This window comes from Phascolarctos cinereus, unplaced genomic scaffold (genome assembly GCF_003287225.1).
Source record: "Phascolarctos cinereus isolate Bilbo 61053 unplaced genomic scaffold, phaCin_HiC Scaffold_5;HRSCAF=322, whole genome shotgun sequence".
NCBI classification, from domain to species: Eukaryota; Metazoa; Chordata; class Mammalia; order Diprotodontia; family Phascolarctidae; genus Phascolarctos; species Phascolarctos cinereus.
Genome location: NW_027555958.1, coordinates 323,788,042 through 323,804,587, shown reverse-complemented (window position 1 = coordinate 323,804,587; position 16,546 = coordinate 323,788,042). Strand labels below are relative to the sequence as shown.

Below are 16,546 nucleotides of genomic sequence, written 5' to 3'. Positions count from 1 at the left end.
AGAGGGGGGCAGGAAAAAATGGGGAAAGAAAGAAAGAAGAAAAAAATATGCTTCAATCTGCACTCTAAGGCCATCAGTTTTCTGTATAGATGGATAGCATTTTTTGTTTTGAGTCTTTTGAAATTGTGGGTGGTCATTGTGTTGATCAGAGTTACTAAATCTTTCATAGTTGATTTTCTTTACACAATTTCTGATACTGTGTAAATTGTTCTTCTGGTTCTGTTCACTTTACTTTGCATCAGTTCTTAGTGTGTCTTCTTAGGCTTTTATGAAACCATTCCCCTCATCATTTCTTATGGTAGAGTAGTATTCTGTCATATTCATATACCATATTTTGTTCAACTATTTCTCAGTTGATGAACATCTCCTCAGTTTCCAGTTCTTTGCCACCACAAAAAGAGCTGCTATAAATGTATTTGTTCATATGAGATCTTTTTCTTTTTCTTTGTTCTCTTTGTGAGGATCATAGATTTAGAACTGAGAGAGACATTAAAGATGGTTGATCCCAATCTCCTTGTTTCCTAGATGAGGAAACTTGAGTGCCAGAAAAGTTGAACCAATGTTATTATGTGAGTTGTGAGGATTTAAACTCAGGTACTCTAGCTACAAATATATGGCCCTTTCTCCTATATCACACTTATTTAGGGTGGAATATTTCTGTTAAAAGCTAGTCAGAAAAATTTAAAACCATAGAACAAAATGATGGTTTTGAAATGTTCCCATAAGAATGGCTAATTGAATAGCTAATTAAATGGCTGGTTAAGTAGTAGTGGATCGACTACTTTTCTAGGTTATAATTACCACGTATATTTATGTGGTTATTGGAGTAAAATTTGACTACCTTAGTTTGGACAGTATGACTTCCTGAAAAGCAATACATATAATTCTTGTAAACCATATATTTTCCCTTTTGTTTTACATTTGAAATTATGCTCTATTCCTATTCATTCTTACATTGACAGCCTTTAGATTATATTGACAACAAACTTTAGGTTGAAGAGTCTACAGGATGTATCAAATAATTTGTGAGTTGTAAACTGACAGAATCGGATACTTCCATTTAAGGGAACCCTGTAGTAGATTTTATAAAATTAAGAATTACTCTCATAATTTATTGGTTTTATAAATTTTTAAAGCAATATTTGTCTGTAATAGGGAATAGTAGGGTGAAAAGGAAGTTAATTTTTAAAGGTGGTCAGTGGGTGATTCAGTTTTACTCAACAGACTCACTTCTTATATCAGTAAATATAATCTCATTAAACCTCAACTGGGCTCTGCTACCAGGATACAATCCTTCTGTACCTCCCTTATCAACTTACTGTCCCATTTCCCACAACAACTCTTCTAAATCTTTTCATCCCTCCTCAAAATTCCCATGGCCTACTCTTTCAGCTGCAAACCTTGCCTCATATTTAACAGGCAAAAAGAATTGAAAGCATCCATTATGAGCTCTCTATTCTTTCTTCATCCTCATTTCGTATCATTCAGAGGACTTCTGCCCATATCTCTTCTTTCACCCTTTCTCTCATACTGAGGTGACCCTTCTCCTTGCCAAAGTAAAAAACCCTTTTCCCTGAATTAATGATTCCATTCCATACTGTCTCTACCAACAGATTGCCTCCTCTGTCATCCCTACTCTTTCACTCATCTTTATTCTCTTCCTTTCTAATGGCTCCTTCCCTGCTACCTACAAATATACCCATCTCCCTTATCCACAAAAAGCTCTCACTTGGTCCTTCCTTTCCCAGTAACTATCATTCTATATCTCTTCTGCTCTTTGTGGCCAAACTCTTTGACAAGGAGCTCCTGTAGGTCAAGGACTGTCTTTTACCTCTTTTTGTACCCCTACCACTTAGAACAGTGCCTAGCACATAAGAAGGGCCTTAACAGCTGCTTATTGACTAACTAAATATTTGAGTAGCTATGCAGTACAGCACTGTAGAAAGGGAAGAATTATGGGTATGGAATACTGCAAATATCAGACTTTGGCAAAGTTTTGGTTAGTTTTGCCAGATTTCCCCCCTCCCCTTAATTTTTTTTTTTGTAAGAGGTGGTTTTCTTGGACAGGAATGAGAGCAATACATTGGAAATACACAAAATAGAAAAAAGATCTCTCTCTCTCCCCCCCCCCAGACTTTAAAAAAAAAAACCATCACAGTAATAGGCTCTGTATTAAAGAATAGATTCTGTCCTTGTGTTATGGAGTTCCCTGTCAAGGAGTAATATTCAGACAGTGTCAAGATAAACCTGCATGTGGTAGGGGACTGTTGGTGTGAAATATTGCTTATATTGTTAGAACCAGTTGATATGTTGATTGATTTTGTTAAACTGCTTCTTTTTGCCTTGTTTTTTTTTCTTTAAAATTCTTTGTTTCAAGAGATGACTGTCTCACTTGGGGAGGCAAGAGGGAGCTATTTGAAAATAAAGGTTATGTAAAAATAAAAGATAACCATTTTTTTAATTTTTAAAAAAGACAAGCTTTTCTTTTAAAAGAGTAACCTTCGTACTTTAATTTCAGTCTCTTATTTAAATGGTCACTTATAACATTTGATTAAATTCTCTGCAGAAGTAAATATCTGTTTATTCAATTAAAAGCAGGAGCGATAAGAAAGAAGGCCTTTGAAACTGAAGTTCATGGTTATTAAGCTAATTTATTATCCCAAAGTGGATAATGAGGTATCCATTGGAGGTACGGCAAAACAACATTGTAAAAGACCACCTCTGCTTTTTAAAGATGTGAGTCTTATTTTGAGCTCAGTCAGGAAAGCCATTTATAAAACCTAAATGGAGAGAAATTAAATAATAGTTATGAGAACATGTACTTTCTTAGATATAAACTTTGAATCAATCTAAGAGGTGGTATTGCCTGTCTCTAATGTGTACTGAGCAGCAGTCACACAGGAGCTGTTAGAGTAGTAGAGTTGGGTAGTTTTAGTTCATGTTGAGCAGGCCTTTATGTTTATTACTTTTTGGGGGAAATGTTATGAATTTCAAGCACAAGCATATTGAAATAAAATAGTAAAACTTATTTATAATCAAATGTGTAAAAACAAATTTCAAAGCCAAATGTGAGTGATTTTGGATTGTCAGTGTTCCTCTTTCTTTCTCCTCTTTTCATCCCCTGCAATTACTGGATTCTGTATTCATGCCAACAGTTAGTTGGAACAAGTTTAGCAGTTGAGGATCTGGGTGAGTCAAGTATTATGCTGGTGATTTAGAATAACTGAAGTCAGTTGGAGAAATCTTTCCCAAAAACATGAGCATTACGTTTTACTTTAATGAAAAACGATATGGTATGGGGAGACAGGAGGCACCTGACTACCCTTAGATCATTTTTTAAAGTTTTTAACATGTTTGCCCATATATATTTGTGTATGTGTGTGTTATAAATTCAGTGAAGAGAACAACTGTTAATTATTAATTGAGAAAAAGAAAGATCATAGTAGCAGTTGTATTTTTTTCATACAAGTTTATATAGGTAAAAGTTCACTAAAATGTACTGGCAGCACATGATGTACCACTTACTATAGTCTTTTAAAGTATTTTCGTGTCTTCATTCTTTCTCTGAAACCTTTCTCTTTTCATCTTTTAGGACCCTTCAAAACTCTACAAGAAAGCAAGTGATGTTACAGTTGTTGAATGCCGGTCTGAAGAAGGCATCCACCTTCATTCACAGGGAGAAAATAATCCTGTGTCAAAGAAGCTTTCTCCACTACACTCTGAAATGACAGATTATGTTAAATCAGCACCATCTACTCTTGTTGGTAACCGTGACCCTGACTCAAAGGACAGAGCACTACTTAATGGAGCAACAAGTGTAACAGAAAAATTGGCGCAGCTCATTGCTACTTGTCCACCTTCCAAGTCTTCCAAGATAAAGCCGAAAAAGCTAGGGGCTGGTATTACAGCAGGATTGGTTAGCAAAGACTTGATTAGGAAGCCAGGTATTGGTCCTATGGCAGGAATTATTCACAAAGACTTGGTGAAGAAACCAACAATTAGCACAGCAGTTGGGTTGATGACTAAAGACCCCGGGAAAAAGCCAATATTTAGTGCTGCAGTAGGATTGGTCAGTAAAGACTCTGGGAAAAAACTGGGCACTAGTACTACAACAGTATTCATAAATAAGGACTTAGGAAAGAAAGCAGGGACTATCACTACAGTAGGACTGGTGAGCAGAGATTCAGGGAAGAAATTGGGAATTGGTATAGTCCCAGGTTTGGTGAATAAGGAATCAGGAAAGAAGTTGGGACTTGGTACTGTAGTTGGACTTGTTAATAAAGATTCTGTAAAGAAGTTGGGCCCTGCCATTGGACTGGTTGCAAAGGACTGTGGGAAGAAGACAATAACAAATTCAGCAGTTGGACTGGTTAATAAGGACCCTGCAAAAAAATTGGTGGCTTGCCCTGTGGCAGGATTGGTCAACAAAGATATTGTGAATTTAAAAGCTGAAGCCTTGCTTCCTGCTCAGGAACCACTTAAGGTTTCTTGCAATACAAATACTAGTAATCATGAAAGTCAGGAGCTTTCTGAATCCCTGAAAGATAGTGCTACCAGCAAAGCTTTTGAGAAGACTATTATACGGCAGAATAAAGATAGCATATTAGAAAAGTTTTCAATTCGAAAAGAAATCATTACTTTGGACAAAGACATTTTTAATGAAGGAACTTGCATCCAGCAAGACAATTTCTTATCCAGTGAAAGGGGGACCTATGTTGAAACTACAAAGCATGAGAAGCAGCCTCCAGTATATTGCACTTCACCAGACTTTCAAATGGGAGGTACTTCTGATGCGTCTACAGCTAAATCTCCCTTTAGTGCAATAGGGGAGAGTAATCTCCCTTCCCCTTCACCAGCCATGTCTGTTACGCCTTTAAACAGAAGTCCCCCTGGAACTTCCTCTCAGTTGGCTACTAATCCATTACATTTAGGTCCTTCCACAGAACTCATGGAAGGAATTGCTGAATCCATTGGAAAAACCCAATTCAGTTCTGAAAATTCCCATATGAACCTTGGTCACAGGTCTCTGGTTCATAGCATGAACACTGATTGCAAAGGGAGTGATAAAGAGTTAAATGATTCAAAAGCTACTCACACAGATAACCCAAGAATGAGCTCTTCCATAGGAAAAAAGCCAAGTCTGGCTTCAGAATCCAGTATTCATGCTACAATTACCCCCTCAGTTGTTAGTTTCACTAGTTTATTTAGCAGTAAACCCTTTCTGAAGATTGGTGCAGTAACTGCATCAGAGAAACACTGCCAAGTTGCTGAAAGCCTGAGCACTAGTTTGCAGTCCAAACCATTAAAAAAAAGAAAAGGAAGGAAACCACGATGGACTAAAGTGGTAGCAAGAAATACATGCCGGCCTCCGAAAGGGCTAGAATTAGAAAGATCGGAGCTTTTTAAAAATGTTTCATGTAGCTCTTTGTCAAATAGCAACTCCGAGCCAGTCAAGTTTATGAAAAATATTGGGCCATCTTCATTTGTGGAGCATGACTTTCTTAAATGCCGATTGCCAAAGCTGAGTAAATCTAGCACAGCTTCATCTCTTTCCCTGTTAACTGAAACTGACAAGCAGTCTCATAAGTCCTTTGCCACCCACAAACTTTCCTCCAGTATATGCATGTCTGGTGACCTTTTAACTGACATTTATAAACCTAAAAGAGGAAGACCTAAAACTAAGGAGATGCCCCAACTAGAAGGTCCCCCCAAAAGGACCCTAAAAATCCCAGCCTCTAAAGTCTTTTCATTACAGTCAAAAGAAGAGCAAGAGCCCCCTATTTTGCAGCCAGAAATTGAAATTCCTTCCTTCAAGCAAAGTCTGTCAGTATCGCCTTTCCCCAAAAAGAGGGGAAGGCCAAAAAGACAAATCAGGTCACCAGTCAAGATGAAACCACCTGTGCTATCAGTGGCACCCTTTGTGGCCACTGAAAGTCCAAGCAAACTAGAATCTGAGAGTGACAAGCATAGAAGTAGTAGTGACTTCTTTGAAAGAAAAGATCAACTTCAGGGTCCAGATGAGAGTCATAAACCAAGTGTCTGTGGTGTGAGTGACCTTGAGATGGAACCTGATAAAAAAATTAGCAAGAGAAACAATGGCCAATTAATGAAAACGATTATCCGAAAAATAAATAAGATGAAGACTTTGAAGAGAAAGAAACTCCTGAATCAGATTCTCTCAAGTTCTGTAGAGTCAAGTAACAAAGGGAAAGTGCAATCCAAACTCCACAATACAGTGTCAACACTTGCTGCCACATTTGGCTCCAAACTGGGCCAACAAATAAATGTCAGCAAGAAAGGAACCATTTATATAGGAAAGAGGCGAGGCCGGAAACCAAAAGCTGTGCTGAATGGCATCTTAACTAGTAGCCCAACTGGTCTGGCTGTCCTAGAGAAAACAGCTCATCAGGCAGCTGGGTCAGCATTAGGACAAATTCTCCCCCCTCTTTTGCCTTCAGCAGCAAGTAGTTCTGAGGTTCTTCCATCCCCCATCTGTTCTCAGTCTTCTGGGACCAGTGGGGGCCAGAGTCCTGTCAGCAGTGATGCAGGATTTGTTGAGCCCAGTTCAGTGCCATATTTACATATACACTCCAGACAGGGCAGTATGATTCAGACACTTGCTATGAAGAAGGCTTCAAAGGGAAGGAGGCGATTATCTCCTCCTACTTTGTTGCCAAATTCTCCTTCTCACTTGAGTGAGCTCACTTCTTTGAAGGAGGCTACTCCTTCTCCAATTAGTGAATCTCATAGTGATGAGACCATTCCTAGTGATAGTGGGATTGGAACAGATAATAATAGCACATCAGACAGGGCGGAAAAGTTTTGTGGGCAGAAAAAGAGAAGACATTCTTTTGAACATGTTTCTCTCATCCCCCCTGAAACCTCTACAGTCCTAAGTAGTCTCAAAGAGAAGCATAAACACAAGTGTAAACGCAGGAGTCATGATTACCTCAGTTATGACAAAATGAAAAGACAGAAGAGAAAACGGAAAAAGAAGTATCCCCAGCTACGAAACAGACAGGATCCAGACTTCCTTGCTGAGCTGGAGGAACTAATAAGTCGTTTAAGTGAAATTCGGATCACTCATCGAAGTCATCATTTTATCCCCCGTGATCTTCTACCCACTATTTTTCGAATTAACTTTAACAGTTTCTATACGCACCCCACTTTTCCCTTAGACCCTTTGCACTACATTAGAAAGCCTGATTTAAAGAAAAAAAGAGGGAGGCCCCCCAAGATGAGGGAAGCAATGGCTGAAATGCCTTTTATGCATAGCCTTAGTTTCCCTCTCTCTAGTACTGGGTTTTACCCCTCTTATGGCATGCCTTATTCTCCCTCTCCAATAGCAGCTGCTCCCATAGGATTAGGTTACTATGGAAGGTACCCTCCAACTCTTTATCCACCACCTCCCTCTCCTTCTTTCACCACTCCTTTGCCACCTCCTTCTTACATGCATGCTGGTCATTTGCTTCTCAATCCTGCCAAATACCATAAGAAGAAACATAAGCTACTTCGTCAGGAGGCCTTTCTTACAACAAGCAGGACACCCCTTCTCTCCATGAGCACCTACCCCAGCGTTCCTCCTGAGATGGCTTATGGTTGGATGGTGGAGCACAAACACCGACACCGGCACAAACATAGAGAACACCGTTCTTCTGAGCAACCCCAGGTTTCCATGGACACTTTAGCTACCAATAGCTCTTCCAGAACTGTCCTGGAATCCTTGAAGCGCTACCGGTTTGGCAAAGATGCTGTTGGGGAAAGATATAAACACAAAGAGAAGCATCGTTGTCACATGTCCTGTCCTCACCTGTCCCCATCAAAAAGCTTATTAAGCCGAGAGGAGCAGTGGGTCCACCGAGAGCCTTCAGAATCCAGTTCATTGGCATTGGGGTTGCAGACACCTTTACAGATTGACTGTTCAGAAACATCTCCAGGGTTGTCCCTTGGAGGTTTCACACCCAGCTCTGAGCCAGCCAGCAGTGATGAACACACAAACCTTTTCACAAGTGCAATAGGCAGCTGCAGAGTATCAAACTCTACTAACACGAGTGGCCGGAAGAAATTGACTGACAGCCCAGGACTCTTTACTGCACAGGACACTTCACTAAATCGGCCTCTCAGAAAGGAAACTTTGCCTTCCAATGAAAGGGCACTGCAAACATTGACAGGTAAGAGGGTTCTTTTCCTGTGTGCTACATTTCAGAAAAAGTTCATTGCCATTGGGTGTTAATAATGTTCAGATAATTGCTTAAAGTTATTCTTTGTGTTTTTGGATCTTATTTTTAATACTGTATTCATACTTGAAATAAGAACGTGAATCTACATGGTCACACTATAATATTTTTTGTGTTTTGAGGAAAGGTGGTAACCAGATGAAATTAAAACCACAAAAGAAAGGGAAAGTGATTCTTCCTCTTTGTATAATACCACATGATACTTTTTTTGTTACGAACTATGCAAGATTCTTAATAAATATTCATCTAAAATTTGTAGATTTCAGCCCTCCACTCAAGTTCTTATTGTGGTGTGGGGCTAACCCTCAATTCTCAAAGGTTATGCCAGATAAATATAAGGACTGGTTGTAAATCCTGTCAAAATGTTGGAATGCAGGCCCAATGATGGATCTTATGTCTGTTGTCTGAGAACCAGCTCAGCTAAACCCAGAGAGTTTCATTATGTGGCTGGCCCCTAGGCAGTGAATTTTTTCAGCTTCAGCAACTCTTTTTAAAGAAGCCATAGCTTGAGCTGTTTGTATCAGGAAGGGGAGTACTTTACTAACAAAATCAGAATTGTTGAAATGCTAGCATGTGTTGTGTCCTATGAGAAAAATTCGTTGTTCGCATTTCATATCCTGTTGTAAAAATATAAACAATGAAAAATTTATCCGTAAATCAAAACATTAAATTTCATAAACATTAATTTTCATAAATTATAATTATAGAAAAGACTATTGGACAGTTTCTGAAAAGCAGTTTGTAACACTCATATGTTCACATGATAAAAAGAAGACAAAAAAGGAAGATACTGTTTCCTCAAAAAACAAGTTATTTATGGGATTTAATCCGTGTAGTTATAGAATTGTTGACATGTTGTTTTGGTTTTAGTTAAGTCAGCAAGCATTTATTAAATGCCTATTGTGTGCCAGACAGTATGCTAAGCACTGAAGATACAGAGATAGGCAAAAACAGCTCCTGCCCTCAAGGAACTCAGGGTCTAATGGAGGGAAACAACATAACAAACAACTAAGCAAATAAGACATATATAGGATAAATTGAGGGTAGTCTCAGAAGAAAGGTACTAAGATAAAGAAGGATCAGGAAAGACTTAAAGAAGGTGGTATTTTAGCTTAGACGTGAAGGTAGCCAAGAGGCAGAGACAAAGAGAAAGAGCAGTCTATTATAGAGAACAGCCAGTGAAAATGTACAGTCTGGAGATGAAGTGTCTGATTCGAGGGACATCATGGAAGCCAGTGTCACTGGATCATAAGATATAGGAAGACTGGAAATACAGGAAGGAACAAGGGTAGAAGGGTTTTGTATTTTGTCTTGTGGACAGTAAAGAGCCATTTAGGTTTATTAAATGAAGAAATAACTTGATAACTTTTTCAAAGAAGTTTTCTTTATTCTCTTTAGATACAGCCATCTATGGGTTGATTATACGTATAGAAGTTTTTTTTATCAATCACTGTATTTTAACTTTTATACCAGTAATCTAGTTTTTAACAAGTTACTGATTTCTTTTGGGTTTTTTTTTTATACCAGTCACTTGCTAATAAATCTCTTTGTCCCTCCCCTTGACTCTTGCCTTTAAACAACAACATAAAAAGCTAAATAAGACCTAGTCTGACAGCATATTCAGTGTTCCATTCTATTGTCCTTAACTCTTTATTGAGAGGTTCTCCAGAACCAAATTGTGGTAATTCAGAAATCTGATGATTTGAGTAGAGCTCTGAGTTAAATATATCTATAGCTTTTAAACACTTACAATGAGCTTCTGTTATTACTGTTCTCTTTGTTTTTGAGGGTGAGCATTCCTTCACTTTGAAAGACTCCAGAAATTTGCTTAACTGTAAAACGTTTCAATCTTCATAAAACTGAAGCATAAATATTTTTGAAGAATATATTTGTAATGGTTGGGAAATTTCTTCAAGGAAATGGGCAGAAATAATTATTTGGAGTAAAAGAGGAAGAAAACATTGCCAGAACAAGTAGAAGCTCTAGAATATGCTCCTCAGAGCCAAGAAACAAATGAGTGAATATCATATTGATATTTCTGATTTTCATATTTTTTTACATACTTGGAAAATAAGAGCTATTCTAGTGGAAAAGAAAAAATAATCTTGTATTATATTTGGGAAATAATGTAATGAAAAGAAAAACCACATTCTTACATATATAAAATTATCTTTCCTTATCAATGTCAGGACCCATTATTATAATTATTAGTAGTAGTATTCTTGGGCCATGTTGTTTGGTGAGAGCTCATTACATTTAGCTGATTTAACACATCCAGTCCCTCTTTCTTCTGTGCAGCACAAATATGTGCTCCTTTCCTTCCCCTGCTTTTTCACCTCTTGCTTAGAGAACTATGATCAAGTAAATATTGCCCTGGATTTTGCAAAGAATACATAATTCATTTATCCTATAGCTCCCCCTCCAATGAATGTGTTTTCTCTCTATTAGAATGTAAGCTTCTTGGGGGCAGGAAAAGACAATCTTTTGTCTTTAGTTTAAATATCAAATGAACTGGCAGATATTTTACAATATTACTATCTAACTTTTTATGTGTGACTTGAATGAATAAAGGCATAAATGTCACACTTACCAAACTTGCAGGTGACACAAAGTTGGAAGAATATCTAATATACTGGATAATCAGAATCAGGATTCAAAAATAGTCTTGAGATGCCAGAATATGCCACATACTAAAAAGATTTCATCTTATTAGTCATCACTCTACAGATGACCCCCCAACCTATATATCCAGCATATGCCAGGCATTGTGCTAGGCAGTGGAGATACAGAGATGAAAATGAAACAGTCTCTTCTCTCAAGGAGCTTACTTTCTATTAGAAGAGCTCATATTTATACATATACAAGTATATGAAAAATAAATGTGTCATGGTGTTGAGATGAGAAGTACTAGCAGCTAACAGTGGAGGGGCATATTGAGGAGGAGGTCAAGGTTTGCTGTAGAACAGGTTTCTTACCCTGTTTTGTAATGTGGGCCCCTTTGGCAGTCTGGTGAAGCTTTTGGGCCTCTTCTCAGAATATTATTTTTAAATCCATGAAGTACAACATATAGGATTATAATAGGAAACCAATTATACTAAAATAATGATCAAAAAAATTTTAAAGACTAAGTTTACAGACCCAAGGTTAAGAGCCCTTGCTGAAAAAGGTGGAACTTGAGCTAAATATCAGAGGAGGTAAGAGGTTCTGCAAATTAGAGGGGAAGGATCATATTCCAGGTGCTAGGAATTATGTGTGTCATGTAAGAAACAGCAAGAAAGGCAGTTTGGTTGGGCCATAGGGTGCAAGATGGGGAGATAGATAGATAGATAGATAGATAAAATAAGGCTGGAAAGATAAATTGGCATCAAGTCATCAGTGGATAGAAACACCAAACAAAGGAGGCAATAGGGAGACACTAAGGTTTCTTTAGTACAGCAGGTACATGGTCAGAGCTGAATTTTAGGAAAATCATTTTGGTACCTGGGTGGAAACAGAGGTAATGCAGGGAGATAGGAGTCCAGGTGAGAGGTAATGAAGGCACCTGAACTAAGGTGGTGGTTATGTAAGTTGTGAACAGGGTATTAATGCAAGAGATGTGGAGATGGAAACGAAGGGCTTTTGCAACTGATTGAATACATGAAGTAGGGGCTGATGCCTAAGATAAGTAGAAAGATATTAAGAGACCACGTAGCTGTTTTTTTATGAATTAAAATCATCTGGCCCAGATGATCCATATTCTTGTCCCTGAAAGAACTGGCAGATGTGCTTTCCATTTTGTGAACTACTGATAGTTGAAAGATATGGAAAACAGGAGAGGTGATACAAGGGAAAGGGCAAATGTTATTCCAGTTTCAAAAAAGATAAGAGAACAGACTTCAAAGTATGGTATGCTCCACTTGACTTAAATTCCTGGGGAAATTCTAGAATAGATAATTAAAGACCTGGCTGGTAAAACATCTAGATAGGGAAATTCAGTATGGCTTCATCAAGAACAGGTCATTCTAGACTAATCTCATTTCCTATTTTGACAAAATTACTAGGCTTTTAGATTACTATAATGCTGTGGATATCGTTTACCCATATTTAGTAAAGCTCTTGATAAAGCATCTTATACTATCCTTGTGGAGAACATAGGTAAATTGGATTCAAAGAATAGTTGTTAATGGGTTAGTGTCAGCATGGCAAGAGGTCTACATTGAAGTACGCTGGGAATTTTTGCCAGGCCTTATTTGCTTGAACACTTTTTATCAGCGTCTTGGATAAAGATACAGATATAGTCACCAAATTTGCACATGACACAAAGTTGGGAGAAGTACCTAACAGTGTCTGACAAAGCCAATCCAAAAAGATCTTGACAAGCTAGAACATTGGGATGAATCTAATAAGATGAAATCCAGAGGAATAAAATGTAAAATATTGTGGTTGGATACAAATAAAAGTTCAAAAGTATAAGATGGAGAAGGCCATGATTAGACAGTACTTTTGAAGATATGAGTGTTTTAGATAACTGCAAGCTAAATATGTCAGTAGTGTGATATAGCAGTCGAAAAAGCTAATGCAATCATGAGCTGCATTAAAAGGGGTATAGCTTTCAGGACCAGGGGAGTGACAGTCTGTACTTTGCTTTTGTCAGACCTCATCTGGAGAATTTTGTTCTGTTCTGAACACTGTGATTTAATAAGGGGTATTGATAAACTGTATGATGTCCAAAGGAAGCCAACCAAACTTATTTGGCTTACTGCCCCCTTTTTAAGAAAAAATTACTCAGCACTCCCCTAGAAATGTATTTTCTTTAACCCATTAGCGGTTATTAAAAAAATTTACGTCATTTAAAAAATATATTTTTTTAAAAATGACGTACCTTAAATGTAGTAATTTATTATAAATTTGTGGGTTTTTTCCCTGCATTGAAATTTTGATGACATGGTATTATGTCATATAACCATATAGTATCATATTATAAACAAGTCATTGCATGCACATATTCCTGCTGATGCATGCTGGACTTCTCAACAATGTGTGACACACTCACCTGCCAACACTTGCTTGTTAAGACCTGTTGGCAGACTTGACCACTCATCAGTTATAACTTGCATTTTGTGTGTTTATTTGGAAAATTATGTAATCACTACAACTTTAACTCTGTTACACAACAGATGAAGCATGTATGAATGGTTTTTCAAAATTTTTTTATCTTCTCTTCTTCCCTTATACTTCCACCACGCCCTTGTTTTAATTCAGTGCCCCCCAATTGCACTTTGAGGCTACTGCTGCCCCCTAGATCATTCCAGTGCCTCCCAGGGGGTGATATCACCCACTTCGGGAACCTCTGCCAGAATCACTTTAAATGATTTAAGTGATCACTTTTAAGTGAAGGGTGAAGTCACTTCAGTGTCAATATTATAGGGAGTGGTGGTGTTTTTTAAAATGTCCTGCCAACAACATAAAACCAAGTTATCCAAATAAAATCATAACACAAAAGTCATATAAAATTGCCTAATTTTATCTAAGCCTAATGAGTAACTTGGGTGGTTATTTAAGTCATTTGTGTTTCCTAAGCTTACATTAAATGGGGCAGCTAGGTGGCGCAGTGGATGGAGCACTGGCTGTGGAGTCAGGAGGACCTGAGTTCAAATGCGGCCTCAGACACATAAAAACTCACTAGCTGTGTGACTCTGGGCAAGTCACTTAACCCTAATTGCCTCACTAAAAAAAAAAATAATAAAAATAAACTTCCATTAAAGCATTTTGCAAACCTTAAGGTGCCATATAAATCCTAGCTATTATTATTGCCATTGTTATTATTATTACCACACATCAGATACAGTGGGAATGAGTTTCTGAACAACAATGTAAGATGTTCATCTCTTCTTTACAATAGTATCAACTTCTGGTAGCAAATAAAAGCCATGCAAACCAGGTTTTTAAATAATCTGTTGAAATAAGAACATTGCCCATCACCCATTTCTACAAATACTAGAATAAGCAAAGAATGGGTAATTACTGCAGCTAGTTTCTTTTGTAAATATTGTTTTGTGCGTTTAGTGCTGAACGTAATTTTTTGTCAGGAATGAAATTAGGATTGAATTTTCATCTTTTATTTGAAGAAAGTATGTTTATTGGAAAAGCATAGTGGTATTACTGAAGAAAAGTGTTTTCCTTTCCTCTTTTTTTATGCCACAGGAAAATAATTGAACAATCTGAACTGATTTAGAATATCTTATCTTCTAGGACTACACAAGACGTGCAAAAACTTGTAGTCATAAATGGGTTAAGTGCATATGTACCTAGAAGAGTAGTAGAAAATTGATTGTGGTGGTGAGTGCAGTTCTGGGAATTTCCAAAGGAATTCCATTCTAGTGAATGATCCTACTTGGGCTTTATGAGAAAGAGCCTAATTAGAGGAAGAGCAAAGACAGCATAAAAACCACCAGCCATAGGCTCTGAATCATTCTCTCTTGTAGTGCGTTTAATTGGTAAGTCAGATGAAATATATCGCTTTCAGTAAATATCTTTCCTACAATTGGAAACAGCTGTTTTTATTATGGTGCTTGCTTTTATACCAGCATCAAACTCATTCACAAGAAGCTTCCAGGTTCACATACCAGCGTGAACTTAGCAAGGGTTCCAAAACTAAAACCTTGAAACAAAAAGTGTGGTAAGAGCTTTCTTTAAAACAAGCAAAACATTTTATTGGTATCTTTTGTTTTTACATCATGTTCATTTCTAAAGCTTCCCCTTTCCTTATGACTTCTCTTGTACCAAAAAAAAATAAAATAAAATAAACCCCCAAACCTCAAACCCAGAAATCAGTTCAGCAATACAACATTCTGTGCTTATGGTCCCCTACCTCTTGCAGTGAAAGGAAAGAGTACGTTTTTTAATTTCTTCTCTGGAGCCAAGCTTTATCATTATAATTACCTAGTGTTGAGTTTTCATGGTTTTTTTTTCCTTTTACATTGTCGTCGTTGTAGACTACATTGTAGTCATACTGCTCTCTTGGTTCTGCTTACTTCATTCCATCATTTTCATTTAAGTCTTCTAATGTTTCTTTAAATTCCTTGTAATTGTCGTTTCTTATGGTACAGTATTATTACATTTCATTCTTATGCCACAAGTTGTTTAGCTGCTCCCTTAATTGATGGACACATACTTTGTTTTCAGCTGTTCACCTCCACAAATACTTCTGCTTTGAATATTTTGTTATATATGGGACCTTTCTTTCTATCATTGTAGTGTATGTCAAGGAGTAGAATCTCTGGGTCAAAGGATGTGGCATTGAATCTTGCCTTGGACACTAACTGTGTGACCCACAGCAAGTCACTTAACCTCTGCTTCATTTCCTCATCTGTAAAATGGAGGTAAATAAGAGCACCTGCTTCCCATGGTTGTTGTGAAGTTAAAATGATGTAGTGTATGTAAAGCCCTTTGCAAACCTTAAAGTGCTATATAAATTCTATTTTTTTCATATAATTTTAAATTATTTTACAGAGTTGAACCAATTTACAATTCCAGATTAGAGGTTTCTAAAGAGAGTGGCATTTTACATTTGTTCTTGTTCTTTTTTTTTAACCATCATAATTATGTTGTAAGGCATCATGCCATGGTAGATGAAGAGCAGGATTCACAGTCAGGAAGATATAGGTTCAAGTTCTGCCTCACAGGACTTAAAATATTCTTGCTTTGTGACCCAGGGCAAATAGCTTAACTTCTTAGTGCCCAAGGCAGTTCTTCTCCAAGACTGTAAGTTGCAGAATAGGTACTGATCTGCCCTGGTGTAGAAGGAGTTTTCTTACTGAGAATTTTCTATAGCAGTGCAATCACAGGTCTGTAACTAGTCCCCGCGAACTTCAAAATATCAAGACAAATTCATTCTTTGTATAGCATTCCAAGATATCTTTTAAATTTATATGCATGGAAAAATATAGAAACTAGCTGAAGGCTTAGTATTACTTTCTTAAGATAAGTTTTATACATTTTAATAATATGAACCAGTTGAAACTATGGGTCCATTGAAAGAAGAAACCAGATTTTTCTTTCAGAGGGCTTGCTTTTAACTTTGTTTTGAAAGAATATGTTTAAATATTCTGTATATATTTCACCTTGTGGTAGTCTTCCTAATGAACCACATGGACCTTCTTTTCCACACTTCCCTAAAGAATATTTGCAGTATTATAAATAGAAGATTATATAGTTAAACCATTCTCTCTTTAGTGCTAAATTCTTAATACATTTTAACTGAACCATATTACTAAAGTTATAAAAGTATGGGGAAAATCATGTTAAAGACATATTTTAAAAGACTTTTT

At 37.1% G+C, this 16,546-nt stretch overlaps 1 protein-coding gene across 2 annotated transcripts in view; it reads left to right on the top strand.

The window, feature by feature from the left end:
• The window catches only part of ASH1L (ASH1 like histone lysine methyltransferase), a 237,167-nt gene that overhangs the window by 98,214 nt on the left and 122,407 nt on the right, over nt 1-16,546 (top strand). For both annotated transcript variants that reach the window (XM_020991583.2, XM_020991582.2), the window contains exon 3: nt 3,593-8,171. In XM_020991583.2, the coding sequence (XP_020847242.1) occupies nt 3,593-8,171 (4,579 nt within the window). The remainder of the gene's footprint in view (nt 1-3,592; nt 8,172-16,546) is intronic.